Raw genomic sequence first — 26293 nt, 5'->3', positions numbered from 1 at the left:
GACACTTACACAACTTACCGACAACACTTTAACACGACGTTAACTTGGAGTTCTTTAGCAACTTGACCAAATCTTCAGCCGGGAGAAAAATTATTTAGTAATTACTCAATGTAATAAAATAAGATTATCATTTTCATTTACAAATTAGTTAAATACCAAACCACTGAAATAACACAGCGAACGCCACACTGTTGCAATTACCATGACGCGAAGTTTTTTGTCGTCTTCTATGTGCTTGGAATGTGCGAACATAAATTTGTTCAAATCATCAGATATACCATTCATGTACATGCAGTTGACTGCGGGATACTGCACCCAACTTCGAGGAGGAAGCATCAACCGTGTCGCGCACTGTTTGTCCGTGAGACAACGCCGAGACAAGCTTGAGATTCGGTCCGATGCAGTGGTGGGCGGGAATCGCAGTTGACTGCGGGATACTGCACCCAATTTCGAGGGGGAAGCATCAACCGTGTCGCGCACTGTTTGTCCGTGAGACGGCGCCGAGACAAGCTTGAGATTCGGTCCGAGGCAGTGGTGGGCGGGAATTGTGCGCCGCCAGCTCCTCTTCACTTCTCGTCTAAATGACTATGATGAAAACTTTTACCTGCAGGAATCTTACCTGCTATCTCCATCTCTGCAACGACAATGAAGCCTTTGGTTGCGGAATTTAATAACTGTACTGAAACAATTATTACTGAACAAGTGTTACTCAAAATTCAAATACTCACCTCGGAAAACTCCGACTTCGTAGATATCGACGATCATCTGGGCACAAACTTGTCTTTTGCCGTCCTTCACACCCTTCATGTACAACTTGAACTTCCCGTAAGGTAAGGCAGGGAATTTTTTTAGGGTGATCGGTCGTGTCCAGAGTCGCTTCATGTAGTAGGTGCCCTGTCAACAGACGTAGCGAAGTAATTACACAACACAGATATTGTGATTGAACTAAAATTTCGGCGAAGAGCATTATTGTTTTTCGGAGTATTAACTGGGTATCAGATGTAGAAGTCTCAGCCAGGAAGAGAAGAACTAATCGAAAGTATACGATTATCACTCTCTCGTTCTCTTTCTGTCGGTTTTTTCAGCTCCTCTCACATCTTAAACGCGCGTACTGTGTTTTTGCCATCATATGTTGGCACGCATAAATTAAGGAAATAACGAAGGGTGTTGAAATTCACCGTCCAATAGTTTGCTTAGCGGTGGGTGAACATCCTGATACACAGCAACCGGTGGCAATGATAAAGACGGAAACAAGAAACCCGAAATCTTAAGGCTTTCGCCTAAAACGTGTGAAATTAAGAAATATAATCACAGTGGCAAAAAAATAGACGCAATTTCCACAAAGATACGACACTGTTATTGCGTCACAACGCTCCCAGTCTTGATATAGAACTCGATGTGGCGATAAAGAGAGTCCACATTTTCTGCGGGTTTAAGACTAAGTGATTTAAGGCGAAACGACAGGGTGACGGACGAAAATATTACTCAAATTCAGATTTTTTTTCCGTGGTGCAACGTAGTAGACAACTGGGGTTTACTGCAAAGAATAAAGCATACGAAGAAGTTTTTATTGGTATTTTTTGTAACTGAAAAATATTAACATCTTCACCATTTAATTGGGATTTTCCCCAAATAGCTCTGAAAGGAGGTAGATCGACGGTTGTCGTAGTAACTCCGTTGTAGTTATCTGAAACATGAAATTAACGTATCACCCTGACTCTTACAGATGTAATTTTAGTTCATCGTAGGGATTCGCAGAACAATTTTTTTTTGAGAAATTATAGATATTTGAAAAAAATGACCATTTTTGGACCTCTCTTGTTTGGCCGAAAAGAATACTAAATATAAACATAAAAAAATCGGCTACGATGAACTGAAGAGAATTCATTTTGCTTCAAGGGAGACCAAAAGTCATCAAAACGGATGAAAATTGTAGCGTGGGCGATGACAACCATGCCGACAAACCTGGTTTCGAGAAAAACGCATTTAAAGTTGACGAGTATTTATCATATTAAAAAAAGGGACAAAGCCTGAAAATTATGGAATATCATCGATGCCTGGTCCATAATAACTTTCGCCCCGGCTAGTGGATGGCCGCTTTGTGCTACTTTGAACTGATAAGGCCTCATTTTCGTCCTCAAAGCCCTTTCCATCGCTGTGCGCATCGCCGCTGGTATCTCTATCTTCACATAACCGTCGCATTTCATCGCCGATTTTGGTTAGAAGGGCATTTGCCAGGTGCATTAATGCAGTCTGGCCTACATTGAATAGACATGTGGCCTAATTTGAAGCAATGTTGACCATTTCGCTTCGGCCGGGTGTTGTTTTTGGAGCTTATCTCCAAATGAGATTACTGAAGCTTTCGTTCACTTTTTCAGTAAAATCGCCCAAACAACGCTCCAGCAAATCGAGTTTACTCAAACCGGCAAAAACAGGGGTGATGGCAACGATGACTTGTGGCAACCGGTTCTGTGACACCGAGGCGCGCCGTGCACGCGCGGCTTCAAACGCTCACAGAATCGTACTTTTCGGAGTTCGCACATAATACTTTGGGGAATAGTTCTTCAATGTATATATATTCGAATCCCGCAATAAAAAATTTCGAGGTTTTTTTTCCGACCGTCACCCTGTCCGTCCCCCTTAACGGGCGACATGTGAAAGGGTTTCTGAGTCTTCATCACATCAGGAACGAATGCATGCTGTCCTGTGAACACGGTTCCGTATATTCAAGGAAGACCAAAGTACAGCCAGAACAGAAATGAAATCCTGGACGGGGCCTGCTGCCATTTACACAAACACCGAATATTCAAGATGATACATGTATTACAGACACGCATAACAAATTTCGAGACCCTTCCAGAAATGATAAGCACTAAATGGCAAATAACTGCGGATCGTCGAGACTGAACAGCACATCAATCATGCAGCACAGCCCGCGACTCTGCTCCATCTCCTCTAGAAACAGTGACCTGGCTCTCAGGAATTCCCACTGGAGCCGAATGCAAAACCCCGAGTCTGGACCCCGTCAGCAGTCCTCTAAATGGCAGCACGCACAGCCCTTGGTGTCAGTGTCGTGTCGGCGTATCCTCTCATCCTGAGTTTCGAAGGCAGCCCCTCTTGTCGAAGCTCCGAGGTCGTTAAGCACGTATTAAATTTCCTTCAAACGAGAAGTCCCACCGTCAACATACGCCTCAGGATTGTAGTGTGGTTTCATACGGTTTATATAAAAGACGCATCTGTGATTTTGTCTACTTCACGACGGTCCTAATCCTCGATTTCGTATAACGTAAAGTGGGCATGTCATTTTGAGTTTCGTATGTTATCGATGTGCACGTCAGAGAGAGAGAGAGAGAGAGAGAGAGTTGTGTTGCTGTTACGCAATCCTTGGTCTTGTCGTGCACACATTCCTTGACTCTGCGCAGTCTGATTACATTCTTAGTTGAAGTGTGGTAGGTGACGGACGTATTCAATACTGCTGTGCTGACTTGTAATTGTATCTATTAGATGCCAAAGATTGGTTGTAAAGGACAGCAAGGATGAATAAATGTATGTATTAGAAAGCGAGGAGAATGTAAATTTTTTATAATGTAATTTATTTATTTATGACGAGAAGCTTGAGGTGAGACTGCAGTACTCCGCAACACATGATGAACAATTTGGTGGGAACGGGAAGAAAATACGGCATGGAAATCAAAATCGAAAAATCAAAAGTGATGCGCATACCAAACGTGAGGAACACTTGAAGATAACTGTTGACCATAGAGAACTGGAAAATGTGAATCAGTTCAAGTACCTGGGAAGTTTTATCACAAAGGATGCCCACTGCACCAACGAAATCCGAGCAAGAATCGCCATGGCCAAAGCTGCTTTCAACAAGAAGAGGACTCTCCTGACCAGCAAGTTGAGTTTGGCATGGAGGAAAAAACTGATAAAGTGCTACATTTGGAGTATTGCACTGTATGCAGCAGAGACATGGGCCATGAGAAAAAAGGAGAAAAGATACCTAGAGAGCTTTGAAATGTGGTGCTGGAGGAGAATGGAAAAGATCAGGTGGACAGATCGCATAAAAAATGACGATGTACTGCGAAGAGTAGGAGAGATGAGAAGTATTCTGCGTACAATTCTTCAGAGAAAGGCCAACTGGATTGGACATGTACTTTGACACGAGGGACTCATACATGATGTCATCGAAGGGAAACTCAGAGGAAACGCAGGACGAGGAAGAAGAAGAATTCAACATCTGGACGACATGAAAGATGGAAGGAGATACAACAGACTAAAGGAAGAAACTTAAGACAGGGAACACTGGAATCAGAAATTCTCTCTACGAAGACATGGACCTGCCACTAGGCAGAATACTACATAACAGTAATAATAGTTAACTATGTTCACTTGCTCAGAGCTGAGAGAAAGACCACCCCACTTCCATGAGTCATGCATTAACATATTAACTGATTAAGATGTTCGGTTTATATAGAAATTCTCTTTTAATATTTCACCCTTTTTAAATCATTGCTCACTTTGTTAAGCATAGTATTATTCAGACCTGTGTTACGTGTGAACATCACGCGAAAGTTTACTCCGTCGTTTTGACTATATACTTCTTTCTAAAATCATTGTCTTGGAATATCATTTCATAGGAATAGTTACTCTTCCCATCCCACTGTTTATCATTACGCATTATCATATCTTACAGTTTGAATATAGTTTGGAAATTTTATTTAGAAACAGAAATCTAGCTTAGCCGCTGCCTGCTTGCTGTTTGCTTTTGTGTTCTCGAGAAATTTGCAACAACGTTGTCAAGACGCGAGGTAAGTGGAAGTTTTGATTTGGACCAGATAATTGTCTTACTTCAGTTATGCATTTAATGTTGTTGTTGTTGTGGTCTTCAGTCCTGAGACTGGTTTGATGCAGCTCTCAATGCTACTCTATCAAGTGCAAGCTTCTTCATCTCCCAGTACCTACTGCAGCCTACATCCTTCTGAATCTGCTTAGTGTATTCATCTCTTGGTCTCCCTCTACGACTTTTACCCTCCAAGCTGCCCTCCAGTGCTACATTTATGATCCCTTGATGCCTCAGAACATGTCCTACCAACTAATCCCTTCTTCTAGTCAAGTTGTGCCACAAACTTCTCTTCTCCCAAATCCTATTCAATACCTCCTCATTAGTTATGTGATCTTCCCATCTAATCTTCAGCATTCTTCTGTAGCACCACATTTCGAAAGCTTCTTTTCTCTTCTTGTCCAAACTATTTATCGTCCATGTTTCACTTCCATACATGGCTACACTCCGTACAAATACTTTCAGAGACGACTTCCTGACACTTAAACCTATACTCGATGTTAACAAATTTCTCTTCTTCAGAAATGATTTCCTTGCCATTGCCAGTCTACATTTTATATCCTCTCTACTTCAACCATCATCAGTTATTTAGCTCCCCAAATAGCAAAACTCCTTTACTACTTTAAGTGTCTCATTTCCTAATCTAATTCTCTCAGCATCACCCGACTTAATTAAACTACATTCCATTATCCTTGTTTTGCTTTTGTTGATGTTCATCTTATATCCTCCTTTCAAGACACTGTTCATTCCGTTCAATTGCTCTTCCAAATCCTTTGCTGTCTCTGACAGAATTACAATGTCATCGGCGAACCTCAAAGTTTTTGCTTCTTCTCCATGAATTTTAACACCTACTCCGAATTTTTCTTTTGTTTCCTTTACTGCTTGCTCAATATACAGATTGAATAACATCGGGGAGAGGCTACAACCCTGTCTCACTCCCTTCCCAACCACTGCTTCCCTTTCATGCCCCTCGACTCTTATAACTGCCATCTGGTTTCTGTACAAATTGTAAATAGCCTTTCGCTCCCTGTATTTTACCTCTGCCTCCTTCAGAATTTGAAAGCGAGTATTCCAGTTAACATTGTCAAAAGCTTTCTCTAGGTCTACAAATGCTAGAAACGTAGGTTTGCCTTTTCTTAATCTTTCTTCTAAGATAAGTCGTAAGGTTAGTATTGCCTCACGTGTTCCAACATTTCTACGGAATCCAAACTGATCTTCCCCGAGATCGGCTTCTACTAGTTTTTCCGTTCGTCTGTAAAGAATTCGCGTTAGTATTCTGCAGCCGTGAATTATTATACTGATAGTTCGGTAATTTTCACATGTGTCAACTCCTGCTTTCTTTGGGATTGGAATTATTCTATTCTTCTTGAAGTCTGAGGGTATTTCGCCTGTCTTATACATCTTGCTCACCAGATGGTAGAGTTTTATCAGGACTGGCTCTCCCGAGGCTGTCAAAAGTTCTAATGGAATGTTGTCTACTCCCGGAGCTTTGTTTCGACTCAGGTCTTTCAGTGCTCTGTCAAACTCTTCACGCAGTACCATATCTCCCATTTCATCTTCATCTACATCCTCTCCCATTTCCATAATATTGTCCTAAAGTACATCGACCTTGTATAGACTCTCTATATACTCCTTCTACCTTTCTGCTTTCGCTTCTTTGCTTAGAACTGGCTTTCCATCTGAGCTCTTGATATTCATACAAGTGGTTCTCTTTTTTCCGAAGGTCTCTTTAATTTTCCTGTAGGCAGTATCTATCTTATCCCTAGTGAGATAAGCCTCTACATCCTTACATTTGTCCTCTAGCCATCCCTGCTTAATAGGTTTGCACTTCCTGTGATCTCATTTTTGAGATGTTTTTATCCCTTTTTGCCTGCTTCATTTACTGCATTTTTATATTTTCTCCTTTCATCAATTAAATTCAATATTTCTTCTGTTACCCAAGGATTTCTACTAGCCCTTGTCTTTTTACCTACTTGATCCTCTGCTGCCTTCACCACTTCATCCCTCAAAGCTACCCATTCTTCTTCTACTGTATTTCGTCCCCCCATTCTTGTCAATTGTTCCCTTGTGCTCTCCCTGAAACTCTGTACAACCTCTGGTTTAGTCAGTTTATCCAGATCCCATATCCTGAAATTCGCACCTTTTTGCAGTTTCTTTAGTTTTATTCTACAGTTCATAACCAACAGATTGTGGTCAGAGTCCACATCTGCCCCTGGAAATGTCTTACAATTTAAAACCTGGTTCCTAAATCTCTGTCTTACCATTATATAATCTATCTGAAACCTATCGGTATCTCCAGGCTTCTTCTATGCATACAATCTTCTTTTATGATTCTTGAACCAAGTGTTAGCTATGATTAGGTTGTGCCCTGTGCAAAATTCTACCAGGCGGCTTCCTCTTTCGTTTCTTACCCCCAATCCATATTCACCTACTACGTTTCCTTCTCTCCCTTTTCCTACTGACGAATTCCAGTCATCCATGACTATTAAATTTTCGTCTCCCTTTACTGTCTGAATAATTTCTTTTATTTCATCATACATTTCTTCAATTTCTTCGTCATCTGCAGAGCTAGTAGGCATATAAACTTGTACTACTGTGGTACGCGTGGGCTTCGTGTCTATCTTGGCCACAATAATGCGTTCACTATGCTGTTTGCAGCAGCTTACCCGCATTCCTATTTTCCTATTCATTATTAAACCTACTCCTACATTATCCCTATTTGATATTGATGTTTATAACCCGGTAGTCACCTGACCAGAAGTCTTGTTCCTCCTGCCACCGAACTTCACTAATTCCCACTATATCTAACTTTAACCTATCCACTTCCCTTTTTAAATTTTCTAACCTACCTGCCCGATTGAGGGATCTGACATTCCACGCTCCGATCCGTAGAACGCCAGTTTTCTTTCTCCTGATAACGACATCCTCTTGAGTAGTCCCCGCCCGGATATCCGAATGGGGGACTATTTTACCTCCGGAATATTTTACCCAAGATGACGCCATCATCATTTAGCTATACAGTAAAGCTGCATGCCCTCGGGGAAAATTACGGTCGTAGTTTCCCCTTGCTTTCAGCCGTTCGCAGTACCAGTGCAGCAAGGCCGTTTTGGTTAGTGTTATAAGGCCAAATGAGTCAATCATCCAGCCTGTTGCCCCTACAGCTACTGAAAAGGCTGCTGCCCCTCTTCAGGAACCACACGTTTGTCTGGCCTCTCAACAGATACTCCTCCGTTGTGGTTGCACCTACGGTACGGCTATCTGTATCACTGAGACTCTCAAGCCTCCCCACCAACGGCAAGGTCCATGGTTCATGGGGTAGGACGCATTTAATGCGAGGGCAATCCCAAAAGTAAGGTATTTTATTTTTAATAAGTACATAGACTGAACCTCTTCTTTCACCTAGTCGCTGGAGCTGATTCGCTTTCGGGCCAAAAGTTCTTTCAACTTAGGGAACAGGTGATGGTCACTGGGGGCCAAGTCAGGACTATAGGGTGGGTGGGTGATTATGTTCCACTGAAACTGTTGCAGGAGAGCAACTGTTTGCCGAGCGAAGTGTGGGCGAGCGTTGTCATGGAATTGTGTAAGCCCTTGCTCAACATTCCTCTTCTCTGGTTCTGAATTCCACGTTTCAGTTTTTTCAGAGTCTCACAGTACCTGTCAGCGTTAATTGTGGTCCCAGTGGGCATAAAAGCGACCAACGATACCCCTTTCCGATTCCGAATAACGCTTGTCATGACTTAACCGGCAGACTGTGCTTGTTTGAATTTCCGCGGCTTTGGCGAAGAAGGATGCCACCACTGGCGTGATTGTTGCTTGGTCTCAGGTGTAAAGTGGTATGCCCAGGTTTCGTCCCCCGTGACAACTGAGTCCAGAAAGTTGTCCTGTTAGGTTGCAAGGCGGTGAAGAAACGCGCGGGAAGCATCAACTCGTTGCCGCATGTGGTCATCAGTCAGATGCGTGACACCCATCTTGCGCACACCTTCCGGTAGTTCGATGTTTCCGTTAAAATTCTGTGAGCGGTGCTTCGGGAAACTCGGGAACCAACGTGCAGAGATCATCCAGGGTGATCCGCCGATCTTCACGCATGCTTTGCTCAACCTTCAACACTGTCTCCTCAGAAACTGACGATCTCCCGTTCCTTTGTTCGTCGTTAATTTCGGTCCGACCAGCTGCAAACTCTCTACACCACTTACGAACATTTTTGACATCTATGCACGACTCACCCTACACTTCCGTCAGTTGGCGATGGATTTCCATTGGCGCAGTGCCCTTTGCGTTCAAAAACGGAATAACTGCGCGCAATTCGCACTTGGCGGTAATATCCAACGGGAGCTCCATTCTCAACGGCTGCCAAGTCAAGACTGAGCGCCTCAGCGCGGCGTGCGCATGTTTACACACAGCGCGTGAAGCACTCTTCGTAACAGTGTGACCACCTGCCACACAAACAGAATTCTGTACTTTTGGGATTACCCTCGTAAAACAAGTTGCACTGCGATCAGATACAGTTCAGTTCAGTTCACCGAGCGAGGTGGCGCAGTGGTTAGCACACTGGACTCGCATTCGGGAGGACGACGGTTCAATCCCGTCTCCAGCCATCCTGATTTAGGTTTTCCGTGATTTCGCTAAATCGTTTCAGGCAAATGCCGCGATGGTTCCTTTGAAGGGGCACGGCCGATTTCCTTCCCAATCCTTCCCTAACCCGAGCTTGCGCTCCGTCTCTAATGACCTCGTTGTCGACGGGACGTTACACACTAACCACCACCATCACAGTTCAGTTCAAATTAGGTTCTGTTTAGTCAAAGGTTAGCACACGAGTTTAAGTTGGATAACAGTTTTTGGGGACATTGTTTTGGTAATACTTAGACTTTTGGAGTGAGAGGTAAATTTGGGCTAAATTTCATTCAGAAACAAACAAGTTCGGGAGTAACAATATGACGTCTGACAAACGAAGAGGGAGACGGATGCGGTCTAAACTAGAAGCCGGCCGATGTGGGCGGCGGTTCTAGGCGCTTCAGTCTGGAACCGCGCGATAGCTACGGTCGCAGGTTCGAATCCTGCCTCGGGCATGGATGTGTGTGATGTCCTTAGGTCAGTTAGGTTTAAGTAGTTCTAAGTTCTAGGGGACCTATGACCTAATATGTTGAGTCCCATAGTACTCAAGAGCCATTTGAAACGTTTTTGAGCCTAAATTCTGTGGTGGACTATGAACACAGGCTAGGGCTTAGCCTGTGGTTTCTGCGACGTGTTGTACGAGATCCCGGCTTCCCCTCCATTGTGTTGTTTACCGACAAGTGCACCTTCCACCGGGATGGCCTTTACAACATTTGAAACATTCATTACCGGGCAAGGGGAAATACTCACGTTATGTACGTCCACGGACACCAGAAACGATTTTCGCTCAACATTTAGGCAGGCATTGTGGGTGACCATCTGATTGGGCCGGTCCGTCTACCTCCTCGACTTACCGGGGTAAATTACCTTCACTTAATGCAATAAACTCTACCCGGCCTGCTGGAAGATGTTCCCCTGGACATACGGCTACACATGTTGCAGCATGATGGGGCGCCAGCACATAACAGTCGTGCTGTGCGCGGATATAAATCAACTCTTCGACGGCCGTATAAATGGCAGAGGTGCTCCTAGGACATGGCCTCCGCGATCACCTGACCTCAAGCCACCGGACGTTTTCCTGTGAGGATTCTCCAAGGTTCTAGTTCAACCATCCGGACGCGAACCACCTAGAAACGAAGAGGAATTAATGGATTGCATTCAGCATACCGCCAATCACATCAGGGCAATGCCAGGAAGCCCGCATCTCGTGGTCGTGCGGTAGCGTTCTCGCTCCCCACGCCCGGGTTCCCGGGTTCGATTCCCGGCGGGGTCAGGGATTTTCTCTGCCTCGTGATGGCTGGGTGTTGTGTGATGTCCTTAGGTTAGTTAGGTTTAAGTAGTTCTAAGTTCTAGGGGACTTATGACCACAGCAGTTGAGTCCCATAGTGCTCAGAGCCATTTGAACCAATGCCAGGAATCTTTGAAAGAGTTCGGGAAAACGCCGTTCGAGGTTACCATGCTTGTGTCGCATCAGAGGATCGCCAGTTCGAGCACCTGTTTTAAGTAAACAATGTCCTAGCTACAAAGAAGGCCCTTTTCAGTGCCGACACAATTTGTAAAAGACTTGCTAAACGCGAACTAACAGCTGTTGATGGGTTTGTTCCCGGTACGTCTTATCATGAAACTACAATGGACGTGTCGGGACCCTGGCGGATCCGGAGTGGAAGGTTGGTGGGCTTCGATACGTCGCGATCTCCGGCAGGCAAAGCATTCGCTGTCATGCGTTGTCCAGAGCATCCGGCAACAGGGCAATTCCGCTACCAATCGGAGCGCGTGGCACCAAGTTTCAAAAAATTGGTTCAAATGGCTGTAAGCACTATGGGACTTAACTTCTGAGGTCATCACTCCCCTGGAACGTAGAACTACTTAAACCTAACTAACCTAAGGACACCACACACGTCCATGCCCAAGGCAGGATTCGAACCTGCGACCGTACACAACATTAGTAAATTCGGTTCCTACTGGCATCAGCTATCCAGGTTTAAAATTTCATGACACAACTTTTCTCCACCTTGTATAGATAGCGGTACTATCGCGTACACAAAGCATAAAAAGGCAGTGCATTGGTGGAACAGTCATTTGTTCTCAGATGATTCATCTGAAAAAGTGTATGACGTCATTATGGCTGCACTACGGGAATTAAAGGAAGTTGAACGCGGAATGGTAGTTGGAGCTAGACGCACGGGACATTCCATTTCGGAAATCGTTGGAGAATTCAGTTTTCAGAGATCCACAGTGACAAGAATCTGCCGAGAATACGAAATTTCAGGCCTTACCTATTACCAAGGACAATGCAGTGGCCGACAGACTTCACTTGCAGAAATCAATGCGGGACATACGACGAACGTATCCATAGGACGGTGCGGCGAAATTTGGCGTTAGTGGGCTATGGCAGCAGACGATCGACGCGAGTGCCTTTACTAAAACCACACACTGCCTGCAGCGCCTCTCCTGGGCTCGTGATCACGTCAGTTGGACGCTATATGATTGGAAAGCCAGCTGCAGCTGTTCAGACCATAACAGATTCAGTGAGGCCATGTTTCATTTACGATCTACTTAATGCTTCCTAAGAAAACTTATTGTAAACAGATCAGTTAATATAAGCATTTAAAGATCTTTCTTATGTCTGTGTTTTTAGTAATGAAATCGTAGAAGCCTCTCATGTACAAATTAGTTGCGCTTCTTCCCTTGTGTATTTTCACTGTGTAATGAACCTTAAGTTTCTGGTGCTGAATACAGAAAGTATATGTTAGTTTGCCAGAACAATTTATGTTTATATCTGTGTTGCTCATGACACTGCTCCTCCAAAACTTGCTGCTTGATGCTTTTTTGCGTTCTGTCCGCAAATAAAACAGGAGGCAAGGGGTGGAACAAATGAGGAAGCCTATGCGAAGTTATGATTAAATCAAGCGGTTGATATGTTGAGTTCGCCGCAAATAGAGAACCAATAGAAACATTTTGAGCAGAATCGGACCATGTGGATATGGTATAGCTTGACAGTAACAAAACCTTTTAGCAAGAACGGTCTGTTAAAATTTTTACCTATACAAATTAAGGCGCACAGTAGTAACATCGAGGTTCAAAATAGTAGAGTTTAGAAGCAACTCAAGACATGGGCAAACTGCATGAGTGGTCTTGACAATCAAATGAAAGTACAGGCAAGTAACCTCATTAATCAACATAAGGCACAAGCTGATGCCATTAAGACAAAGAGGTAAAGTCAGTAAACACAATTAAAAAGTAGACGTAAAAGTCGGCTTTTTTAATAATAAAACTGAGAAACTCAAAATAGAAATTGTGAACATAAACGTCAGTGTTGTCACTATGCAGGGAGAGATTAATGATGTATGAGAGATTCGATTCAGAAATCGTACAGATACAAGAAACTCTGGAACTTCTAGTCATAACGAAAGTGGATGAAAAAGTTTTTATGTCTGAAATTGTTGACGAATGTAGGAATGGAATATCACATTTGTGAAAAACAGTATCAGATTCTGAAAAATATTTGGGTAAAAGGGTAACTAATTGCGAACAAAAGTGTGATCCAAGCAGATCGTAAATTCAGGGCAAAATTAGAGTTAACCCCAGTGAGGTGTCTGATAGAGTGTATTACAGTAAAGTATTAGATGGTGAGGAATGCTATGATCCTGCCAAAATAATGGTTGGCATCCGCTGGACTTCCTAAAAAACTGCGAAAGAATTTTTCCTGAAGACCAGGAAAATGTAAATGTGGTAATTAGCGCATTAGTGCGGCAGACTATTGGAACTGAAATACATATTTCTGTGTTTATCTGCAAAACACTTAAGCCAAGAAGATATTCCCTAAAACTGCGAGTGTTGTAAAACGTAACTATGGCAAAATATGGGGTCTAAATTTGCACAAAGATCAGATTACACTTACTGATGCCAAACTAAAATTTACCGAAGAATACTGGCCAGAGTAAAAACAGAATTGTTTGGGGCGAGAATTTATTATAACAAGAAAGTATGGCAAAGAGGCAGAAACTCCATGAAAGGTTTCTGCGAATCCTTGAGAAGCAGACTCACATAAGGAGAAGGCGATTCGAATCCGAAATTATTTAAGAGGCTATGTAAAAAGCTGCTGGAGTATACGAAGATATATGTGGGCACAATCATAAATAACCTTTCTGCATTCCTGGAAAGAGTTGAGGATGAAGATAACTACCGAAGAAATCGTGATTGTCGTCATAACAGTAACAACAATAACCAAAATGACAATAAAAAGAATGACGGCGACAAATATCGCATTAAAATGGGTCAACGGGGAAGATACAGAGGTGGAAGTATTCAGCCTCTTGAAGTGGAGGCATTACCACGATAGCAACGGCCCTAAAAAGTAAAGAGTGCGCATCTTGCGGGCCGAACTAACGAGGACAGCTTCTCATGCCCCAAACGCTGCAAAACATCAGAAATCAACGTTATAAGTTCCGGGCACAGCACATGCGCTAATAAGCCTAAACATTATTACCACTGATTCTTGAGTTTCTCCCGGCGTATTTGATAATCAAAATATCCACGGGTGTACTGCTGGTCTACAGTGTCCAACGGGCACAATATTTCGGCAATCATACATGTCGCCATCATCAGGTGAACTGACGGACTGAGCTCCTGTGAACGTGCCAGCACAGAGATTCGTACGCTATGGCTGCTCAGAGGGAAGTGGGTTCGGTCGCGGCGGCGGCCGATTTAAATACCCTCCGCCCGCGGGGCGCTCTCTTCGCTGTCCGCGCCCCGCGCCACGGTCGCGCGGTGGAACAGATTGCGACGGCGTCTGAGATGACGTCGGAGTGATGGCTCTGTCCGCCGTGGTCGTCATAACTATACGTTTGCTCGATTTACTCTTGATTAACCCAATCGCTGGTTCCCAAGCCTTGCTAAGTGGATGAGTCAGTTATCATGGTGAGTTTTGACGTCGTTTCCTTGTTTGCGAGGGTACCCCTGCGAGAGTCACTAGAATTGATTAGTCAGAAGTTTGACGAGAAGACCACTGAACTTTTTAGGCATGTCTTGACTTCCACGTATTTTCTTTTTAATGGAGAATACTACGAACAAACGGAGGGAGTCGCCATGGGTAGCCCACTCTCACCGGTGGTAGCGAATTGGTACATAGAGAACTTCGAGGAGGAAGCCCTGTTGTCATCCGAATGGAAACGTGCTTGCTTTTTCGGTTACGTGGACGAAACGTTCGTCATCTGGCCACATGGTATGGATTAACTCCTTGACTTCCTTACACACCTAAACTCCATACACCCCAACATCAAATTCACTATGGAGACTGAAACGGAGGGTAAATTACCTTTCCTTGACGTCTTGGTCAAGAGAAGGGCCGACGACACCCTAGGTCATGGGGTGTGTCGGAAGACAACGCACACTGATCTGTATTTGCACGCAGACAGCTGCCACCACCCTTCACAGAGGAATGGGGTACCTAAAACTCTAGTACATAGGGCTCGCACTATCTCTGACACAGAGAGTCTACCCCAGGAATTGGAACATCTGAGAACTGTATTTCGAAAAAATGGGTACTCAGAGTGGCAGATTCAACGTACTCTCCGCCCAACCACTACAGCACAACGTGTGGAGATGGATGAAATCACGAGGGAGGAGGTAGGCACTGCGTTTATTCCATATACAGGCGCACTCTCGGGGAAAATCGCCCGCATTTTGAATAAACACCGGGGCGGAACTGTGTTTTGTCCTCCGAATAAAACTCGTGCACTGGTGGGGAGCGCCAAAGGTGACCTCGGTTTCAGGAAGGCCGGCGTGTACCAGATTCCGTGTCAATGTGGCAAGTCGTATATTGGTCAGACGATGCGTACCGTCGAGGATCGATGCCGTGAACACCATAGGCACACCCGACTGATGTATCCGAGCAAGTCGGCGGTCGCTGAACATTGTTTGTCGGAAAATCACGCTATGGAGTATGAACGCACGAGGATTCTGGTACAGACGTCGAGATACTGGGACAGCGTTGTTAGAGAGGCCATCGAAATTCGCACCAATGACGACCTCATAAACCGTGACTTCGGCTATAATCTTAGCAAGGCTTGGGAACCAGCGATTGGGTTAATCAAGAGTAAGTCGAGCAAACTTATAGTTGTGACGACCACGGCGGACAGAGCCATGACTCCGACGTCATCTCAGACGCCGTCGCAATCTGTTCGACCGCGCGACCGTGGCGCGGGGCGCGGCCAGCGGAGGGAGCGCGCCGCGGGCGGAGGGTATTTAAATCGGCCGTCGCCGCAACCGAACCCAGTTCCCTCTGAGCAGCCATAGCGTACGGATCTCCGTGCCGGCACGTTCACAGGAGCTCAGTCCATCAGTTCTCCTGATGATGGCGACATGTATGATCGCCGAAATATTGTGCCCGTTGGATACTGTAGACCGGCAGTACACCCGAGGATATTTTGATTGTTATTACCATTGCCCATCGCAACGTTTGATGCCATCTGGTGGCGTTGTGGGCATGTGAAGCGGTAACAAAACCATGTACATGGAGCAGACAAAGACGGGGGATCATCCTAGACACGATATGGGCTGCAAATGGGGAAATCGACTGAGACAAGCGACTCTAACAAAGGGCAGACTATTATTACGCAGAGCCTGTGAACGAGTATCTCGGAAACGGCGAAGCTGGTCGAATATTCACATGCTGTTGTCGTGAGCGTCTACAGAAAGAGGTAAAAGGACAGTGAAACAACCACTAGGCGCTAAATAGTTGAACGTCCACGACCCTTCACAGGACTTGGGGTTCGGAGGCTTATCTGCTCTGTAAGGAAAGTAGATGGTGACTTGTGGTATCTCTGAAGAAAGAGCAGATTGCTGGTGCATACGCAAATGTTTCAGAGCACACCGTTCGTCGTACAGCGTTGAACATGGAGCTTCCCAATAGATCACCCCTACGTGTTCATATGGCGTCAAATACAACTGCAGTGGGCACGGGACGATCGGAATTCGACCGTTGATCAGTGTTGGCTCTCCGGATGAATCTGATTTTCGCTACAGTAAGTTGATGGTCGTCTCAACAAACGCCGTCATCGAGGTGAACGGCAGCTCGAAACATGGAGCGCGCCACGATCGCAGGCTGGTGGGGGCAGTATTGTGCTATGGGAGACATTATCCTACGCTTGCATGGGTCCTGTGGTGGTAATCGGAGCCATGCCAACAGCTATAAACCACCTGCATCCCTTCATGGTTGATGTCTTCATCAATGGCGATGTCATCTTTCAGCAGTATAATTGTCTGTGTTTTAGAGAAAGAACCATTGCTACAGTGGTTTGAGGAGCATTATACTGAACTCACGTTGATGTCTCAGCGACTATATTCCCCTGATGAAAATCCTATGGAACGCAACTGGTTCGCTATCGGGTGCCATTACCGAATTACGCGACTTGTGCGTATACATCTGATGTCACGTACCTCCACAAACCTACCAACAAACTGTCGGATCCCTGATTCACAGAATCAGTGATGTACTTCGTTCCAAAGACGTACTAACAAGCTACACTGAAGAGCCAAAGAAACTGGTACACCTGCCTAACATCGTGTAGGGCCCCCGCGAGCACGCAGAAATGCCGTAACACGACGTGGCATGGATTAGACTAATGTCTGAAGTAGTGCTGGAGGGAATTGACAACATGAATCCAGCAGGGATGTCCACAAGTCCGTAAGAGTACGAGGGGGTGGAGATCTCTTCTGAGCATGCACGTTGCAAGGCATCCCAGATATTCTCAATAATGTTCATGTCTGGTGAGTTTTGGTGGCCATCGGAAGTTTTTAGACTCAGAAGAGTGTTCCTGGAGCCACTCTGTAGCAACTCTGGACGTGTGTGGTGTCGCATTGCCTCGCTGGAATTACCCAAGTCCGTCGGAATGCACAATGGACATGATTCGATTTCACAAGTAATTATGTGACCAGAAGCTTAAAGAGCAGCGGAGGAGGGCTAGATGGTTTTCCCAGGCAGTAGGAAGAGAGTTGAAGTAAAAAGCGCCATGCAGGGTTCGTGAGCAGCAAATATTAAAGAGGGGACAGGTACTGAGACAAAGAGTGCTACGAAAAGTAGCCGAGACAGCGAATAATATAGAGATTGAGACTAGGGCAAAAGTATGGTTACGAACAGGAGAAGAGTGGAGGAGGGAGAAATAATGAGCTTTGCAGATCAAGCAATCCTGCCTACCGAAACGCCAGTTGGTCGAACTGTTGTCAGTAGGCAAGGAGAGGTTGAGTCAGACGATTGGTAGCGAATTATCGAAGTCCAAGGTCGTTACACAATGTGCGAAGTGTAAATTGACCTCATTGGAGCAGATTAAGATGTCAGTTCAGACGAAGAGTCAGCTGTGAAAGAAAAAGAACTAATAACGTCAAGACACAGAGTGTTTAGGACCAGACAATGGGTTAGATGAAGAAATTAATATTTGTCTAAGGAAAGTGTTTCTGTTAGAACCGAAGAGTGAGCCAGAGCGGTCATATTCTGGTGGTGGTGGTGGTGGTTAGTGTTTAACGTCCCGTCGACAACGAGGTCATTAGAGACGGAGCGCAAGCTCGGGTTAGGGAAGGATTGGGAAGGAAATCGGCCGTGCCCTTTCAAAGGAACCATCTCGGCATTCGCCTGAAACGATTTAGGGAAATCACGGAAAACCTAAATCAGGATGGCCGGAGACGGGATTGAACCGTCGTCCTCCCGAATGCGAGTCCAGTGGTCATATTCTGAGGGTAGTTCGAAAGTAAGATATGTTGAGACAACGACAATAAATGAAGGTGTGACGAAATATCGTACCACGCCGCAAGATGAAATAATATCAAAACAAAACTTAGAAATGAACACAGAAACAAGGAACCACCGGATGCTTTCTAATTTTGAATACAGAATGTATATTTTAAGGGAGAGACTGTTTGCTCTGAGAACAATCTAGTTTTACACCTGTGTTGCTGATGACACACCGCTTGCTAGACTGTGCTGCTGTTTCGTGTCTCATTTGTAAAACTAGGTTTAGTGCGAAGTAAAGCCTAACTTAGTGGTTGAATTCTTAATGAATTATAAAAACACTTGATACCAGTCTGCCTAATTAGTATAGCGACCGTTTTCCTTCATGTAATTACATTTTGCTTTATAACTATTAGAACCTTGGTTCGATTCCCGATAGTCATAGTAGCTGGTAGTGTTATACCTTTTCTTTTGGATCTTTTAAGTAGTAGATATAAGACTTATTGGCAATATGGGTTTTCTATCACGAAATATTCCAATTTATTTATCGTTTTATATATAGAGGATAATTTTTTCCGCCGATTACAAACTCTAGCGACTGATCGATGAGAGGATACGGACCAAAAAACGTCTAATGAGCTTACGTCCGTAAGTGAAATGATTCCATGCCAGAGACCATTTATTCAATCATACATTGTTGTATGAAAGCCCGCATCTCGTGGTCGTGCGGTAGCGTTCTCGCTTCCCACGCTCGGGTTCCCGGGTTCGATTCCCGGCGGGGTCAGGGATTTTCTCTGCCCCGTGATGACTGGGTGTTGTGTGATGTCCTTAGGTTAGTTAGGTTTAAGTAGTTCTAAGTTCTAGGGGACTGATGACCATAGATGTTAAGTCCCATAGTGCTCAGAGCCATTTTTGTATGAAAGGGAAGTAGTGGTTGGGAAGGGAGTGAGGCAGGGCTGCAGCCTATCCCCGATGTTATTCAATCTGTATATTGAGCAAGCAATAAGGGAAACAAAAGAAAAGTTCGGAGTAGGAATTAAAATGCATGGAGAAGAAATAAAAACTTTGAGGTTCGCCGATGACATTGTAATTCTGTCAGAGACAGCAAAGGACTTGGAAGAGCAGTTGAACGGAATGGACAGTGTCTTGAAAGGAGGATATAAGATGAACATCAACAAAAGCAAAACTAGGATAATGGAATGTAGTCTAATTAAGTCGGGTGATGCTGAGGGAATTAGATTAGGAAATGAGACATTTAAAGTAGTAAAGGAGTTTTGCCATTTGGGGAGCAAAATAACTGATGATGGTCGAAGTAGAGAGGATATAAAATGTAGACTGGCAATGGCAAGGAAAGCGTTTCTGAAGAAGAAAAATTTGTTAACATCGAGTGTAGATTTAAGTGTCAGGAAGTCGTTTCTGAAAGTATTTGTATGGAGAGTAGCCATGTATGGAAGTGAAACGTGGACGATAAATAGTTTAGACAAGAAGAGAATATAAGCTTTCGAAATGTGGTGCTACAGAAGAATGCTGAAGATTAGATCGGTAGATCACATAACTAATGAGGAGGTATTGAATAGGATTGGGGAGAAGAGAAATTTGTGGCACAACTTGACTGGAAGAAGGGATCGGTTGGTAGGACATGTTCTGAGGCATCGAGGGATCACCAATTTAGTACTGGAGGGCAGCGTGGAGGGTAAAAATCGTAGAGGGAGACCAAGAGATGAATACACTAAGCAGATTCAGAAGGATGTAGGCTGCAGTAGATACTGGGAGATGAAGAAGCTTGCACAGGATAGAGTAGCATGGAGAGCTGCATCAAACCAGTCTCAGGACTGAAGACCACAACAACAACAACATTGTTGTAGAGACTGTGGTGTTTACACATGCTGAACCATGCAGCCACAGTTACAGTACGAGCTGGAAACGGTTTCCAAGTGCCTCAACGCATGTGTGTACGCGCTGTACAGTGTTCTGTCTCACACGTTCACATCGGCTAGGCTGCATCCGAACAGTGTCAAAGGTAGCATGAATACGCTGCCCCACTGCCTCCAGATTTGGAATGGGCTCTGCATACACGAAACTTTTGACATGTCCCCATAACCAGAAATCGCACCGTTTGAGATCCTGTGATCGAGCAGACAGTGCAACCGGGCACCCTCGTCCCATCCATCGACCAGGAAAGATACGACTGAGATGCGTCCGGACGTTAACGGCGAAGTGAGCTGGAGCACCATCATGTAGCAGCCACATAACCCTTCGAATCATCAACGGCACTTCTTCCAGCAGCGGAGACAAAGTCACCAGCAAGAAACACCGATAGTGCCGGCCTATTAGGCAAGACTGGTCCCAAAATACGGTCGCCAGTTCTCTCGACCCATACATTCTGGCTGCACCGATGCTGATGATTCACTGTCGCTATACCATGGGGGTCCTGCATACTATCCCACAGATGACTGTTATGAGTGTTGAAGACACCACTCCTTGTAAAGCTGGCCTCATCTGCGAATACTGTAGAATGGATGACACAGATCCCTGAATCATGGTTGCCTGGTGAAGAAACCAGTGGCAAAACAGTTCCCACTGTGGAAAGTCTGTACCGCGCGACTGCTACGGTCGCAGGTTCGAATCCTGCCTCGGGCATGGATGTGTGTGATGTCCTTAGGTTAGCTAGGTTTAAGTAGTTCTAAGTTCTAGGGGACTGATGACCACAGAAGTTAAGTCCCATAGTGCTCAGAGCCATTTGAACCATTTTTTGGAAAGTCTGTCGCTAGTAAGCCCTGCCCACGCTGTAAGTGATTAGGGTAGTAACAATTGTCAGGAAGAATGTTCCGCACGGTCGTCTGACTTACCCTGTACTGGCGGGCCAACTGCCTGGTACGGACACAGCTGTTGCCTTCCACAGTATTAATCACATTTTCCTCGAAGTCTGGTGTCCTAACACTTCGGGTCCGTCTTTTAGGATTTCCTGCTTCCAGAAACAACTGTCTCAGACAAGCTGCGAACACTGCTGAGTGCTATGGTTGTTGTCAGCGGGGATAGGTCTCCTGGTACAACCTTGCTGTTTCATATCGCGCCTATAGGTCGTGTTCCTGATCGAAAATCGGTTGTAATGTGGGTGGACATATTTGTGGATCCTGGTGGTGTACAGGAAAAGAAACCAGGACCTTCAACAACTACCAGGACACCAGCAAGCGTGAGGCTGACGATTCTGAACTCCGTGAAGCGATGCATGCAGCTGCTCTTGCTGTTCCTGATCGCACAGCGAGACGAAATATTCATGGAGACTTGAAAATTCGTGCATACAAACTAAGAATGGTGCACACTCTTAATGAACGCGATCTTGTTTAACAAAAAAATGCTTATGAAGCCTTGGTCGAAAACTTGCCTCATGGCACCTTCGTCTTCCCCAGCGACGAGGCACATTTTCATTTGGCTGGATGCTTGAATAGAAAGAACATGCGATACTGGAGTGGAACGAGCTCCCAAGAACTTTATGAGCAGCCCATGCGTACAGAACTTGTGACAATTTGGTGTGCATTATAAAAAACAGGCATTATTATTGGACCACGGTTTCAGGAAGAGAGTGATACAGCAGTTACGACAAATTTTGAGCGTCATGACCAGATGATTCAGGAGGTTTCTCTTCCATAACTTGAAGAAATGGGTGTGAAGGATGACAGATTCCAACAAGACGGCGCCGCAGGTCACACAACAGGAATGTCGCCACATTTAGCCCGCTGCGACTTTTCCTTATGAGGCCATGTTATTCCTTGGTGTATAGCAATCGGCCACGGACCCTGGGTGAGCTGCGGAACAATATTCGTGCCAATGTTGCCAACACAGAGGCATGCTGGACAAAGTGGACGGAAACTTCGATTTAGACTCTCTAAATGCATTGAGCAGAGCGCGCCGGCCACCTTCAGAGTATGTAGAGAAATGTAAAGAAAAGAGGATTATTCCAACATCTCCAATACTTTTCTTTTTTGATTTTTTAAAGTAAGGACGTTCCCGTGCCATATCCCATCCTACGAGGGTCGTTCAGTAAGTAATGCAACACGTTTTTTTCTGAAAGTGGATTGATATTATTCAAGATTCCAGTACACAATATTATGACCCACTCTTTTGGTAACTAAACCCTATTTTTCAACATAATCTCCGTTTAATGTGGCGGCATTACGCCACCTTACTGGGAGGGCCTGTATGCCTGCATGTCTCTACTGATAGACGTGGGAGCCAACATCTTGCTTCCTCACCAACCTCGCAGACGTAGACAAGTGTGAGACCTTGCGTTCTCGTAGAGAAGGAAAACTCCGTTTGAATTTTTGTGGCCAGGAAACCCTGCAGGAGTCACAAATGTATGCGGCTGCCCGGCACGCGGGAGTCCTGAAAGTTTCGCATGATCTTACTGCGGTAAAGAGAGACGCCTAGCGCCGGCCGCGGTGGCCGTGCGGTTCTGGCGCTGCAGTCCGGAACCGCGAGACCGCTACGGTCGCAGGTTCGAATCCCGCCTCGGGCATGGGTGTGTGTGATGTCCTTAGGTTAGTTAGGTTTAAGTAGTTCTCAGTTCTAGGGGACTTATGACCTAAGATATTGAATCCCATAGTGCTCAGAGCTATTTTAGAGACGCCTAGCCCAACGACTCACCGTGCTTTTGATGAATTCTTCTCGGGTTATAAGCCGAGTGGTGGCGTCGTCTTAACGCAACGTTTCCCAGTACCAGTGGAATACGCCGAGAAAGACTGAAATCGCATATATCACCGTGCTTTTGTTCACCACCAGCCCTCTATAGACCTAGCGCCTATGAATACCTGCGATGCTCTGGTTTTCCGCCAAGAGAAACTCAATGACATCTGTATGTTTGGAACGCACCTCATTTACAGACGCCATTTTGAAGGTTACGTATAGCGCTGCCACTTATCGAAACTTCACGAGACCATACGAGCTGAGGGTAGAATATTCCATGATGTCCCACAACAAATTCTGCAATTTTTCGACCGAAATTGGCCGAGGAAAAAAAAAAAAGATCCATTAGTTACTGAACGCCCTCGTACAAGCTGTGTTTTCAATTGAAACAATCAGTGATTTATACACGATTTCTCTTAATTTGTTTATGCTCCTTGCCATTACTAAACTGATAGCATTCATTTAACGAATGTATTCAACAGTCCGTGTGATCATGGACTTCATGAATGACACAGCAGACGCAGTGTTGCACTGAAAGTTGCTTACACGGTCAATACTCCTTTATTGAGCACAAGATTACTAGTAGGTACTTTGCACGAATCTTTCAGGTTGCAGGAGGTAAGTTTGTATCGGGATTTTCGAAGCAGGTTACGACAAACGAGTATCCACTCAGCGTCATTCTGTTATTCAACATTCTAAATCCTAGTGTGAGAAAGTACTGAAAGCAGTCGCGAACCAAGCATGTCCTTAACACATGCTTCGTCTACAAGATGGGTATACATTTTGTAAGTCAAACGATGGATTCAGTGACAGGAAACTGTTTTGTTAAAGTGCAGTTAAATATTCAATAGAGCACTTTGATTAACCGTTGTGCAAAGTAAGTCATTCCTGTGTTCATTTATTCTTAACAGGAAGTCAGATAACTTTAAATTAAATATTTTGTTTGCCAATATTCACACATTGTAAGTGAACAATTTAATTAGAGCAGTTTACTGTAGACAGTACTATACACTACAAATCACTTGGTATGATGGACAACCGCTGCTGGAATGATACATTTCAAAGGATTAAAACCGAAACAGCTGCATCAGAGTAGTTTATTAGTCACGACTACTGGCATGACAGTATAGTCACATCTGCAGGTAACAGACTGTTCACATTCCAACGCAAAATGTCCTTAAAATCTCCTTAAGGGTAAATAACAGAAGCCTCAGTCTTGCTGCACAAGACTGTTGTCACAAAGTACACAACCTTCTAGAATAAAACGACCAGTGGTATTGTAGAAAGACATAACCCAGAGTTACGTGGTACGTCTTCTCAGGAAAAGCGGCCATCTCGGAGGCATTTCTATCTGCAGTTGATTTGGGTACACCAACAAGAGACTAACTGCACATTTATTACTTTTGAAGTTTGTTTAACGTAAACAGTCACGTCTCAGAAATAACGGAACCCTTCATAAATAGAATAGCAGAAGAAGAAATGACTTACAATACCCATCATTTATTCATATTGTACCACGGAAAGGAATGGGGTGTTTGAGCTCCTACCAAGTAATGTAAAGAATTTGATAGGAAATAGAATTAACATCAAACTTTGTCTGAAACCATATCTACTTCATTTGTTAAAAAAAATCCTTGTGTGTGTGTGTGTGTGTGTGTGTGTGTGTGTGTGCGTGCGTGTGTGTCTGTATGTCTGTGTTGTGTTAGGTTGAGGGAGATAGAGAATACAAAAAAAGTGTATTAACACAATTTGACAATCGTGTAAACGGTCAGCACATTGTCGAGTTTCTCGCTGAGAACATGCATTACAATTACAAAAGTGACTCCATCCACATCACAGCGACAGGTCAAAATTACAATGCACAGAGCATGAAAGTAATTAAACTAACCTCTGATTTCATTCAAGAAAGGACACACAAACTTCAGCTGGTACAAGTAGGTTGTAATTGATAATGGTTTTTTCCTGGTGATATTTCTTCTCTAGTTGAAACTGACATTTTTCTTACACATTAGCTAGTGCCTCCATCTTGACTCTTAGGATGTGTCGTAAGAGCCATATTGGAGTTGAAATCAATTTTCACAAGAGGTGTTTAACGCCGGAAAGACTGTTATCCTCCTCACAACCCGTCGAAGTGATTCATTTTGAAGATTTTTTTTCTTATTGCCGTCTTTTAAAGTCATCGTACAGTTTCACAAAGCATCATGTTAAATAAAACAATGTGAAGCGTTTATACATGTCCCAGAACCAGTAGCAGACTTCTAAGCAAAATTTTAAAAAAATAATTTGCATGCCATTTTTTATTCATGCTTCTGAAAAGACACTCCGCCCATGGTACTGATTGAATACTTGCCGGAGCCACAGGCTTCTTTGTGATCCCCATCGGGAACCAGATAGACTCCATGACGGCCGGGAAGTTGGTCACCAAGTAGTCAAATGGTCTGGTGAAGGTCAAGTTGTAAAATCTACCCCATCCACCAGTACTGCCCCACTTGTAAACGATGATCTCCATCTGCAACGATATCATAGAAAATAATCAGAGAACTGTTAACGAAAACCCGAATGCGAGTCCAGTGAAATGAGATCAAGTACAAAAATTTTAAGGTCTTTCAAAACAACGCCGGATTACGTACAGCGAAAAAGGAAATAGTAGGTTTAAAGATATTGTTGTATCAATCAATAAGCGAAAAGAAACGATTTCCATTTCGACTATACTTTCTTCAGCCAAGACACAGAAATGTGTCCCCTATTGTGCGGCTTCAGTTGTCTGCAGGCATTCATCAGAAAAGAGAAATATGATCGATAATTCTCAGATATCTAAAATAAATTGGAAGGAAAACTTATTTCACTCTGTAAAGGAATACTTCTCAATAATTCGAAGCCTTTCGTCAACTGACTTGAACAGTCGTTAACTGCCTGAAGAGAAAAATCTGTTGACATCGTATGGCGTTAGAAAATGACTAGTCGGCTGTTTCAGCACGCCGCGCGGGATTAGCCGAGCGGTCTCAGGCGCTGCAGTCATGGACTGTGCGGTTGGTCCCGGCGGAGGTTCGAGTCTTCCCTCGGGCATGGGTGTGTGTGTTTGTCCTTAGGATAATTTAGGTTAACTAGTGTGTAAATTTAGGGACTGATGACGTTAGCAGTTAAATCCCATAAGATTTCACACTTTCACACACATTTGAACATTTTTTTTTTCAGCATGGTAAATACCAACGAGACAGGGGAACAGTCTGCTTCTTCAAGTTATATTACGACTCACAAATTGGGTCCAAGATATGAGACAACTGGTACACAGAAAGAAGCTAAAACAGGCCCTTTATTTAAGTGAAATACAATAGATAAACTAAATATAGGCAATATTGTACTAAAGTTAGGCACTATTGTAATTAGGCAATATTGTGCTATAACAATAAATATACTAATTTTGAGAATCG

The 26293-nt window shown here is 44.2% G+C and overlaps 1 protein-coding gene across 1 annotated transcript in view; it reads right to left on the bottom strand.

Moving 5' to 3' along the window:
* LOC124593942 overlaps positions 1-26293 on the bottom strand; it is a 142007-nt gene that overhangs the window by 70325 nt on the left and 45389 nt on the right. The window contains exons 3-4 of the mRNA XM_047132292.1: positions 25213-25371; positions 729-894 (exon numbers count right to left, since the gene is read on the bottom strand). Of these exons, the coding sequence (XP_046988248.1) occupies positions 729-894; positions 25213-25371 (325 nt within the window). The remainder of the gene's footprint in view (positions 1-728; positions 895-25212; positions 25372-26293) is intronic.

The sequence above is a fragment of the Schistocerca americana genome, chromosome 2, assembly GCF_021461395.2.
Source record: "Schistocerca americana isolate TAMUIC-IGC-003095 chromosome 2, iqSchAmer2.1, whole genome shotgun sequence".
Classification (NCBI taxonomy): Eukaryota; Metazoa; Arthropoda; class Insecta; order Orthoptera; family Acrididae; genus Schistocerca; species Schistocerca americana.
This window is presented reverse-complemented; position numbering and strand designations above follow the sequence as displayed.